General features: G+C 45.0%; 2 protein-coding genes across 5 annotated transcripts in view; both read left to right on the top strand.

Moving 5' to 3' along the window:
* LOC106632312 (ubiquitin-conjugating enzyme E2 E1) overlaps positions 1 to 3,453 on the top strand; it is a 10,177-nt gene extending 6,724 nt beyond the window's left edge. The window contains exon 3 of the mRNA XM_014338475.2: positions 2,726 to 3,453. Within this exon, the coding sequence (XP_014193961.1) occupies positions 2,726 to 2,823 (98 nt within the window). The 3' untranslated portion in view covers positions 2,824 to 3,453. The remainder of the gene's footprint in view (positions 1 to 2,725) is intronic.
* The window catches only part of LOC102300965 (ubiquitin-conjugating enzyme E2 E1), a 120,672-nt gene that overhangs the window by 83,348 nt on the left and 24,911 nt on the right, over positions 1 to 12,413 (top strand). Inside the window, exons 1-3 of one of the 4 annotated variants that reach the window (XM_042226573.1) lie at positions 9,168 to 9,276; positions 10,121 to 10,282; positions 10,487 to 10,537. The exons of 1 other annotated variant lie outside the window; for it this stretch is intronic. In XM_042226573.1, the coding sequence (XP_042082507.1) occupies positions 10,128 to 10,282; positions 10,487 to 10,537 (206 nt within the window). In that variant the 5' untranslated portion in view covers positions 9,168 to 9,276; positions 10,121 to 10,127. 2 more of the 4 variants (XM_042226575.1, XM_042226574.1) reach the window with 2 other exon arrangements.

Here is a 12,413-nt window from a genome sequence, read left to right as displayed (position 1 = left end):
CACACACAAACACACACACAGACACACACACACACACACACACACACACACACAAACACACACAGAGACAGACACAGACACACACACAACACACACAGACACACACACACACACACACAAACACACACAACACACACACACACACACAACACACACACACACACACGCACACACACAGACACAGACACACACACACACACACACACACACACACGCACACACACACACACACACACACACGACACTCACACACACATCACACACACACACACACACACAGACACACACACACACACACACAGACACACACACAACACACACCAGACACACACACAGACACACACACACACACACAGACACACACGACACACACACACACACACACACACACACAACACAACACACAGACACACACACACAGACACACACACACACACACACTCAACAACACACACCACACACACGACACACCTCACACACGACTCACACACACCACACACACACACACACCACACACCACACAAGCAGACAGAACACAACACACAGATTACACAACACACACAGGCACACACACCAGACAAACAACGCACTACTCACACACACACAACACCACAGACACACATGTCTGTGTGTGTGTGTGTGATAGACATGAGATCACTGTCCATGGTCCTGAAAGTCTAATTTTAATGTGTTTGCAGAGATCAGAAGAAAAACATCTTCAACCATTCGAAACATTCAAATAAAAATGGCTGCTATTAAATTCCCTGTGCTGGATGATCATCAGTGTGGGGTCCAGAGTCAGGGTCTCCATTCTTCTCTTCTCTTACATACTGTCATGCTTCGACCTTTGCGGGGCGTCTGCAGTTCCTTCCAAATGCACATCAATCATCTTCATTATGGGTGCTGACGGGGGCACGACTGTAGCACTGCTCTGATTGTAGGGTTGGTTTTGATCCAGTGTCACGTTCCATGGATATCAGATGTAAGCATGGTCATCATCAACAGATCTAGATCATTTGGAGCACAAGGAAGATACTGTGGACTGAGCTACGAGCCCATCTCTGGACTCCCCCCACAGTTCTTGAAAATGTCTACTGTTCTGGGAAACAAAGGCATTATGGACAGACCCCACATATTTTGCCTCAGCGTGGATTCTATAAGCTCGTGTTTTCCACATAAACACACAAATGTCCCACTCTTTTCCTCCATGCAGCAGTAACTACGGCCATGTCAGCTGGGTTGCTTTTTTTGGCTTTAATTATCAGTACAATGAGCAGTGAACTGTGGCTCAGTTTGCTTGGTTCATTTGAATCTTTTCCTCCTATTTTGAGAAATGCAAAAATCTCAGATGCACAGTCTTGTTGCTCCACTGTCTTTGTAAATACCAGCGATTAGTAACTAACATGTCGGTAAGTCTGGCACTGAACCTGTTAAACCCTCCGTCACTGTGTGCAAAGCGGCTCCTGGTTTGGTGTCCAGAGACGTTGTGAATATGAGCAGAGAGCTTGTGAGGGCTGAATGAGTTCTCTGCTCTGTCACTTTGCTGAGACAGGAACCAGCAACACAGTCAACAGTCATGGATGTGCCGTTTATCAAAAGACAGGCACAGGACTACAGCTGGAGGCCGCCATGATCACAGCTGATTTACTCTGCTGTTGCATCAGATCACGTGATGCAAGCTTGACATCAAGGGCGACCGTGGCTCAGGGGGTTGGGAAGCGTATCTGTAACCAGAAGGTCGCCGGTTCGATCCCCGGGCTCTCTGTCCTGGTTGTTGTGTCCTCGGGCAAGACACTTTACCCTGCCGCCTACTGGTGTTGGTCAGAGGGGCCGATGGCGCGATATGGCAGCCTCGCTTCTGTCAGTCTGCCCCAGGGCAGCTGTGGCTACAACCGTAGCTGCCTCCACCAGTGTGTGAATGTGAGAGTGAATGAATAGTGGCATTGTAAAGCACTATATAAATCCTATCCATTAGTATTATTATTATTATGCAAGCTTGACATCAGACTACAGGAAAGACTGAGCTCCACGTGTTTGAGTTACGAGTGCTTGTAACAACATTTCTGTGCCTTCCAATGAGCCGAGGTCTTTGATGAGGCTGTGGTTCCACAGGCCATGTTACACAGCACCTTATGTCTGTTTGTGTAAACATGTCCTGTATACAACTCTCACAGACGACCCATCTGTGCCCAGCAATATCTCGCTTCCACCTCAGAGTCTGACGTTTACAGTCAAGCAGCTGACTGATGCAGGCTTTTTAAGAGCAGTGCTGATATCTGGCGATTCAACCCTCTGTATTCCTGTTAGAAGGTTCCAGTTTACTTTGACTTACCTGACCGTCCAAAGACAGATCTGTTGGACCTATTCAGGATGTCCTGACACACAGCGCATCAAACGTTTTTGCATGCAGCACGCTAACAATGTGACAGGAGGAAGTGTTGTGATTCCCGTCTGAAGGTTTTCAAAAAGAAATTCTGGCTGAGACCTGGTCAGAGCCCTTCCCCCACACTGAATGCATACAGGATACCGAGGCAGCTGACCGCCCGCTCATCACTGTCACAGATAGTTTTGCTTTTGCACAGCTGTCCTGCTGAGTGTGCCTAAAGCCTGGCTGTGCAGTCTTTTATATTATGAGTTTCAGAGAATTCATTTACCTGCCATACTTTTCAACATGTGACAGCCAACATGTGGTTAAACATGTCTGCCGTTTGTTCTTGTATTCCAGCTGACCCTCTGGTTGGAAGCATCGCCACACAGTACCTGACCAACAGAGCTGAGCACGACAGGATAGCCAAACAGTGGACCAAGCGCTACGCTACATAGAGCAGCTCCAGGACCCCAGCGCCTCCCCCAACACACACACACACACACACACACCTCCTCTCTTCTGGAATCTATGGAAGCACACCTGCCCCTGTCATCCACCCCCCCAACCCCCGAGATACAAACTGTTATTTGTTCCATGCTGACTTGAAAAGCTTCTTTTTTATACAAAGAGTCTATTGGGATTGTATTTTCCAATACACTGAATGTTGATATGGTCATGAAAAGCTTTAATACTGTTATTGTTCTGTTGATGTTGTTGTTCTTATTGTTGTGGCATTGTTTATAACATTGTTGCCACCAGTGTCATTCTCTTTCTCTAAAAGCGCGTGTGATGAATTCCTCCCGTTTCATGTGATGTAAAAATGTTCATACTGAGTGAGTGCATTTCATTCTGTTTGTGTTTTCCAGCTCATGGTCAATATTAGTGCATGGCATCAGGACATGTGTTCATGTAGTGGACACGTAGTCCCGATATTTCTGTTCAGGCAGAACTGTGGCATGGAGTGAGCCCATCATCATGTATGACAATAGTGCTTAGTTTGCTGTACACTTAATGCCTTGTGAGAACATACATACTCATCGAATACTCAATAAAACACTGGCTGTCATGTGACACAGCTTCTCTCAGTCTGTTGTTTTAATTCAGCACTGCGTGATGTCAGCGCGTGCTCGTCGCTGTGACCACTTCCTGTCAGAAACGAGCTGTCAGAGGCTCACCGCAGAGACTGAATGATTAGAAGGTGAGAGGTAATTCCCCTCTGGGTCAGACATGATTGTGGCATCTGATGCAGTGTTTTCAGTCACTTTCTAGTAACGTGGATCCGTTCTACTCGCTCACGCAGTACATACTCGTTTGTTCCCGAGTCGGTCACAGCTGTGCACTTATGTAACCGTGTGTCTTACTTCCTCTTTGTGCTGTTAGACAAAAAGTTCGACAACACAAAGCGTCGTGACTGAGTGCATGTTCAGCCTTTATGGCAAAGACCTGCGTCCCGCAGTGCTGCTGGTCACTGATGTTCTGTCTGCGAGCCGTTTGAATCAAGTGAAGGCGGAGCAGCACCTCCTTACCCCGAACTGTGACTGCAGCCGTTCATCACCAACAAATTAACTCCAGAGCAAAAGGCACGGCTAAATACTTAAAGGGGAACGTCCTCATCTAAGTTTGTGCAGACGCGGTTAACAATAAAGTAATCCTGCATGCTGACACATTTACTTTCAGACTGTAGTCCAGGGCGAGCTTTCTTTTCTTGTTGTTCCCAGTGACGTGTTTGGAAAATGCTCCGACCACCACACGTCGGGTCAGTGACGTCTGCGCTCCCTCTGCAGTCCTCCTCTGACACTCAGCTGACTCGAGATGAAAACAGTGGACTTCCTCATGTATTTGTCATAATTCAGAACTAAAAGCAAAACAAATCTTTAGTTGTACTGTTGCACTTTTATTATTTGCAGTGTTGACTTGTCGGCACTATTTTACTTATTTTATTCTTCCTTCCTTGTGTCCTTGTGTTGATAAAGACTTTAAAGTCCTCTCAGAGAGCCTCTATGCTGACAGTAGGTTCTAGCTTGATTAGTTCTAAAATCATATTTTCTCAGTCTGCAGCTGTGAGCACAAATCCTGAAAAGCATTTTGTTTTAAACACTATTTAACCACCTTTGAAGTTCATGCTGCTGTCAAATCATCAAATCATCTCTGCAAGATATTTTCTGCCCTTTGTTTCCACGAGTGTCCTATGTACTCTAAGGAGCTTGGAAAGAAAAGCGTCTGGACTTTGAGTTGCTTGAAGACGTTTCACCTCTCATCCGAGAAGCTTCTTCAGTTCTAAGGTCAAATGGTGGAGAGAGATTTAAACCTAGTGGGATTTTCCATTCTCTTCAATGTGCACAGCGCAGTCCAGGAAAGGCAAACAGTCGTCCTTTGTGTCTTCCCTGGTGAACTTGATGTTTTTATCCACAGCGTTAATGTGCGCAGTGAAGGATTCCACTTCTTGTGTCTTGATTTTGACCCAGGTGTCGTCCACATATCTGTACCAGTGGCTGGGTACTCTTCCTTTGAAAGAGCCAAGAGCCTTCCTTTCCACTTCCTCCATGTAAAGGTTGCTACAATAGGTGACACGGGGAGCCCATGGCACAGCCATGTTTTTGTCTGTAGAAGCCTTCGTTGTATTTGAAATATGTAGTGGTGAGGCAGAGGTCTAACAGTGTGCAGATCTGATCGGGGTGAAATTGGTCCTGTCCTCCAAGGAGCTGTCTTCTTGTAATCGTTTTCTGACAGTCTCCACGGCCTCCGTGGTGGGTATGCAAGTGAAGAGAGAGACTACATCAAAGGACACCATGGTTTCATCTGGATCCAGGGGAAGTTTCCGGACCTGGAAGTTGGTGGAGTTCTTGATGTGATGTGGGGTGTTCCCCACAAGTGGTGCAGGATGGCAGCAAGGAGTTTTGAAATATTGTAAGTGGCTTACGCTGCTGACAATGGGTCTGAGTGGGACACCTTTGCATTCATACTACTTACAGCCCTGATGAACTCACATACTGCTGTATGTATGCAGTGACTGCTGTGCACGCAGGTGATGTTGTGATTAATGCTGAGGTCTTAGGGGTAGACGTTATGGGCCAGGTGTTATCATGAAAGTACTCTACCTGGATTTAAACAAGGACATGAAAAGCTGAATGGGGCTTGCACAGCTAGAGGTCTGAGTGTGACAGTGGAATGCTTTTGTGTTTCCATGGTTTGCATAGACGCTACAGAGCATGGCTCAAAGTGATGGAGTGTTCTCCTTTGGTTTCACAGCTGCCAGGCAATAAAACCTTCTAGTCCAAATCCATCCTTTAACTATCAAACATCCCTCATCTGTCTCCACAGCTATGAAATGTCTCAGACAAAGATAATAACTTACAGAGAACACAACAAGATATTTATGTGCAGATCAGATCAAGATATTCAACAACAGCACGTGTGCACAAGTAAACCATCCAAGGTGTGCTCTCAGTGTCAGGGGAACAACAGAGAAAAAGGAGACGGAGCATATGGGAGAAGGATGCAACACATAACAGCAAAGCTCATTGGCTAACAGAGCTGAGAGGAGACCACAGCAGCCTCCCTGAGCAGGCTCCAGCAACCGTCACAGTGACAGACATCCAAGAACGGGTCTCCAGCATAAGGACTTGGACAGCATCTTCAAAGAAGAACCTTTCATGTGCAGTGAAGATATTTACCTGTGGACACCTTAAAAATGAGGACTGACTTACTGTGATTCAATTTGTGATTCCAGTATTTTGTGATTTGCAGCAAGTTGATCTTTTTGCCACCTCCTCCCATTATTCACGCACTGCAGATGTAATGTTGTGAAAGAGAGGTGTGCACACACACACACACACACACACACAGTGAAACGTAGGTGATCAATAGAAGTGAAAGGCCAACGTTGTTCTTTGAAGAAATAAGAGCCTCGACTCCAAATAAGATTACATGGATGCGTAACATGTTGGAGGCAATAAGCAGATTATCACCGTGCTGAACAACACAAACACTACATGGCACAGTTTTGGTGGAGGGGACCTGATGTTGGATCTCGTCTTAGCGCTTTCATTCTGAATATTCACAAACACGTTTATAGGCAGACAGAGCAAGCTGGGGCAGGACGTGCAGCAGGTGAGGGTGGATAGAGACGGAAGTGTGCTAACAAGTGGAACGTGTGTGGAGAAGATGGAAGCAGCACTCCGAGGACCGATGAAGGTGGAAAATGAGAAGTGGAGCACGGATGGAGGACATTTAGTGAATCAGGATGTGCAGAGGATTAGTAAGGAGGAAGTGAGGGCGGCTGTGAAGAGCATCGACAGTGAAAATGTGGTTGGTTCAGGTGACACACCTGTGCAGGTACGGGGATGTCTACGACAGACAGAGTGGAGTTTTCTACCCACAGTTTCGGGGAGTGAGAGGAGGCCTGCAGAACAGAGAAGAACTGTACTGGTGCTGATTTTCAAGAACAAGGGTGATGTGCAGCTAGCAAACCATAACCATGAAGCTGTGGGAGAGAATTAATGAAGGGGGGTCAAGACGAGAGGTGACGATCCGTGAGCAGCAGTCAGGCTTCATCCAGAGAAACACTACAGATGTCAGGGATCCAAGAGAAGAACTGTGGAGCTGTGTGAGGAAGTCCGGAGTGGCAGAGCAGTCTGTGTGGACAGGATGTACGAGGAGGGCGGGAGGGGGTGAGGTGCGTGGCAGGAGTGACAGATGGGTTGAAGACCGCTGAAAGGAGCAGCCAGAAGAAGATCATTTACTCAAGTCACCACAAACTAATTACAGTCTGAACGTGCAACTCTACAGATCCCTGAAGACCTTCAGCAGGATGTTTTTGTTTACTTAAGTGCTCAGGATGATCATTTCAGGATTTAAAAAGAGAAAGTCTTGTGATAGTTTAGAATGATGCTACAGGTGGAGAAAACGATGCAGTACGGTTCATTTACGCTGTTGTTGGCTTAAAAGTCTAAATATGTTGAGTAGAAATATCTTCAAATTAATCTTAAAAATGCTTTTCACACAGTACGAGTGCACCTAGTAGTGGGTCTGATGTGTTACCATCTGCATACTGATCATTCCAGGCAACATTTTTCCAGTCTTCTCAATTTTGGTGAAGCCCAAAGTTTTGTTGTCAGCTGACAGGAGCTATGAACTGTCCTTTAAATGAACTCAGTGCAGCCGTTCTCAGGCTGAACATTAACAGTAGACAGGTTTTATTAATTCAATTCAGTTTTATTTATATAGCGCCAAATCACAACAAACGTCGCCTCAAGGCGCTTCATAGATACAGAGAAAAGCCCAACAATCATATGACCCCCTATGAGCAGCACTTTGGCGACAGTGGGAAGGAAAAACTCCCTTTTAACAGGAAGAAACCTCCGGCAGAACCAGTCTCAGGGAGGGGCGGGGCCATCTGCTGTGATTGGTTGGGGTGAGAGAAGGAAGACAGGATAAAGACATGCTGTGGAAGAGAGACAGAGGTTAATAACAGATATGATTCAATGCAAAGAGGTCTATTAACACATAGTGAGCGAGAAAGGTGACTGGAAAGGAAAAACTCAATGCATCATGGGAATCCCCGGCAGCCTACGTCTATTGCAGCATAACTAAGGGAGGATTCAGGGTCACCTGGTCCAGCCCTAACTATATGCTTTACTACCTGAAGGCACAGTAGTAAGGTGTGCTTGGGTTCTTACATCATTTCCGTTAGTACATAACTAATCCAAATGTGGAACATCCACGTGTGGATAATAACAGTAAATATGCTGCATGACAGTGGAGACGCGTGCAGGGCAGCAGTGATAAACTGGTTCATGGACAGGTAATGGCTTTCTTTCCAGATGAATGTTAGACAGCTTCTGTTATGACTGCATGACAGAAGCATAACAGCATCCTGTGTCCATCATCCTCCACTGCACATGTCCAAACCATCTGAGCCTTGCTTCTCCAGTGTTGAATCGGTCTATTTAAACCTAAAACAGGATCTTTTTGTAAACGCCACAAAATAGTTTTATGCCAAATACTTTGGGCGCATAATCCAAACCAACGCATGCGTGAAAACAGCGAATAACGCAGAAGATTTCTGGCAGAAAGCCAAAATGGAAACTCCGCCGACTAGTGGCAGCTGCGGGACGAACACTTCCTGTCACAGGCGCGCTTAGATCCATTGCGAACGCCAAGTTGTTTTTTGTTATTGTTCGCAATAGTACCAGGAAGTACACTGTCAGAACCTACAAAATAAAAGCACCACATCTCAATTGGCAAATCCAGCTGTTGACACCCCATGACATATATAAATACACGTACCAATCATTTTAGGCCAAGCAAAAAGATGAACCCTGTGTATTTGTAAAAATTAAAAATATAATGTCAATGTGTAGTTTAAGCAACATTTTGGAGTTGCAAAATTAAAATAGTACGGTACTACCACTATACCTACTACACTACTATTACCATTATTATTATTATTCTTTTTTAAAATTATTATTATTAGTGGTAGTTGTAGAATTCCGCACTTTTGCTGCAGAAAAAGGTTTTTGTCTTTAAGGGGTCCCACTAGAATGGACCTATAGAGTACTGTATGTTGTAAAGTGTGTGAATAAAATTATAATAATTAACAATACAACAACTTTTGTATCTTTATCGTCTTCATTTTAATATCATTTTTGAAAGGGTCATATAAGATATTATACTTTTAAGGATAAATATGCACTATCTTGTTCTAGTGCTGATGCCTTTTCGTGTGTTTTCTACAGTCATTGTGTGTGACCAATTATTCCCATGAGTTTAATGTGCTTTTATTTTGTAGACGTCGGCCGGAAGTTCCCGTTTCCGTACTGTAGCGCGTGAACCTGACGGCGGCGAGTGTAGTCAGGCGGCGGAGGGACACGCGCGTAGGCTTTGCACACACACACACACAAAGAAAGGTATCTAACAGGAGATATTTGTGTAACGGCTCATAATATTGTAACACTGTGTGTCGTGTATATGTTGCGGAGGGCGTTAGTCTGACAAATGCGCCCTTTAATCGTCAGAGGAGAGTTTAGGACTGTGTGCATCCTGTGGCTGGGTCAGTGTCGACGGATGTAGCTTTAAAATGCGAGGAAAAGCTTTGAGCGAACGGCGGGTTCTGTTTGTTTCTTTCTGACGTCGTAATGTGAGGCCTGAGAAGCAGCTCGACAGACCGAAGGAGCTTCCTGACTCCTTTATCCGAAAGTTCCCCGCAGCTGAACATTGTTGCGGTGTAGCATCGGGGTTCGACTGCGACATCGCCCCGCCGATGCGTTTCTGCTTTTCCACTCACGGGTCGGTGTGAGGTGGTGTTTTGGTCCCTGGTGTTGACCAGAGCCGGGCCCAACTGCTCCATCAGATGTTTCCTTTGTCGCTGCCCAACGAGCTAAAAATAACAGGCAACATTAGCTCAGGCCACAGAGGTTCCTCACACGGGGAGGATTTAAACTAGTCCAACCAGTTTACTCGGCCAGTGTCGCTCCAGGCCTGAGCCGTAATGTGATGGAGGCAGCCATGGCTGCACACTATAGCTTTACAGTCCATAGATAGAAAACGCCAACCTGTTACAGTTAACGCGTGGATCCTACGAACATTTCTATGTTTGAGTGCAGTTAGAGCTTGAACTCAGTGGCAGCCGTGGACGTGTTAGTGGACCGTGTCAGCTGTAGTAGGTGGATTTAATACGTCAGAGTCCTGCAGCAGCTCGAATAATTTCGTTTTATTATGAAATATCATTTTAAATTGATGTTCATTTCCCAGGCTCGGTATGTCGGATGAAGATTCCCGTGCCAGCACAAGCTCTTCCTCTTCTTCCTCTTCGACCCATCAGCAGCAACAGCAGGAGGCGAACCCCCCAAAGAAAAGGGACAGTAAAGCCAGCATGAGCAAAACCTCCAAACATCTGTCCACCAGTGCTAAGAGGTGAGTGCAGTGATGCTGGGTGGAGTAGAAGAGCGGCGCCTGTGATGTCACACAAGATAAGCTGGCAGCGTGGAAAGTTTGACGTGACTGTTGCAGGCGTGGATTTGTGGTGATTTTTGCAGAGTAGCTTCGTTTCTGGTTATCGTCATTCCTCTTTGTGGACTTACAGTAACGCGTTTTACTGACTCCGATCTGATTTTGCAGAATTCAGAAGGAATTGGCTGACATCACATTGGACCCTCCACCAAACTGCAGGTGAGTCGTTTGTAACACCTGGCTCTCTGACGTGTTTCTCGTGTTTTATCTTCTCGAATAAAGACTTTATGATCTGTCACAAGTTAGTTTTTCACTGCACAGAATTCTTTAGTCATGTTCATGTCGACGTCTGTGTGCGAGAGTGGAATAAAAATAAGACCTGTTTGTGGGCTAACAAATGATTGATGAGCACTTCCTAATTAGATCCTCTTTCTCAACTGTCTTATTTGTTGAACAAGAAAAACCAACTTCTAACCTCATGATTATGTCAGAATATCACTGGAAACGCTGAGGCATTTAAAAGGAAAATAAAATAACCAGCTACACTGAAAGCAGACTGTTTTCTAGCTGACTGGAGGGAAAAGCTGTCCAGGTGGAGGTCTTTAGCTCCACCTGGACAGCTAGAGGAACAGCTAGAGGAACAGGCTCCTGGTGGGGATTCAGGTGTCCTGCTGGTGGAACAGCTTGTTTGCCAAATGTCAGACAGGTCTGGCAGGTTTGGCTGCAAAAGTGAATGATGAGCATGTGCTGCATGTGGCGCAGCTACTGGAAGTCTCCTGCTATTATTTAACATCCTGTATGCTGCCGAGGAGTTTCAGTCAGCACACACCTGGCTTTGCAGAGCTTCCTTAAGTCTGTTTGTTAGGCATATCATCATGGGATGGATTCTTCTGTGCCGCTGAAGTGAAGCCGGTACAGGTTTTTTGTTTTTCTTGACACAGTAAGTAGAGCAGGGCGATATGGCCAAAAGTATTTATCACGATATATATTTGAAAATTTGCGATAACGATATAACTGACGATATAATTGATGCGAGACAAAATACAACTCCACAACATTACTAGCGCAAGAGAGAGATAACAAAAACATACAGCAGCTCCTCTCCTACTCCTAGCCCTTCGCTGCGGTGGAAAAAAGAACGACTTCAATCCCCTTCAAGGAACATACGTACAAAATAGTTTTCCTGATACACCAATGGGGCGTTCAATGCCATCTTGTAAATATGAGTACTCTGGCAGAGTAACAGTTCAAATGAAAAATACACCAGAACAAACAAGCAAACAAAAAAAGAAGTGTGGGGTACCTTTGAACCAATGAACAAAGTATAACAATTTATACTTTTTAACATAACCCGACCCCGTCAATATGTGATATGTCTCACAAGAATATTTATTTTATTATTTTACATTTACAATTTTTTTTCCTGGGGACCCTGTGACACCCCATTGAAGAGCCGTAGGCTGGATCTCTCAAGATCTCACTGTTGGGTTTGTAAGGCCATGTTACTCCTAAATTTCTATCTTGTTCAAAGAGAAGATATAAAACAAAGCTCTGAGCTAATCGACCTTAGTGTTCTCCTTTTTTAAAAAAAAAAAAGAATCGATAAGAGAATCGATAAAGAATCGAATCGTTAAACAGAATCGAAAATGGAATCGGAATCGTTAAAATCTTATCAATACCCATCCCTACCTGGAAGTTAAACTTCATAGTTACACCTGGTAAAGCAGCAATGCTGATCGTTTTATTAAAGATGAAAGAATTTAGACAGTTTTTAACGCTCAGTGATGCTGCAGTGTTCGTTTGAACTGAAGGATACGGAGTTTAGGACCCAGATTACTCCCAGATTTAAGAGCATCTTAGTCCGACAAATACGACAATAACGACGGCCGCTTGCATGTTCTGCAAAAAAAGTGCTTTGTCGTGTATCTGACGGACAAACACCAAACCAGTTCCACATCACTGAAGTTGCACCATTTTTACAAACCAATTCTGGTTCATCTGTTTCACTCAACAATCGGCCATGTGCGTATGAAAACAAAGGCACTGCGCATGCGCGTTTTACTCATATTCTATCGCGATATTTCATTTTCCTATC

The sequence above is a fragment of the Haplochromis burtoni genome, unplaced genomic scaffold, assembly GCF_018398535.1.
Source record: "Haplochromis burtoni strain Fernald_Lab_line unplaced genomic scaffold, NCSU_Asbu1 Contig_218, whole genome shotgun sequence".
Lineage (NCBI taxonomy): Eukaryota > Metazoa > Chordata > Actinopteri > Cichliformes > Cichlidae > Haplochromis > Haplochromis burtoni.
Note: the sequence above shows the minus strand (reverse complement) of the source record. Positions and strands in the feature narration are given on the sequence as shown.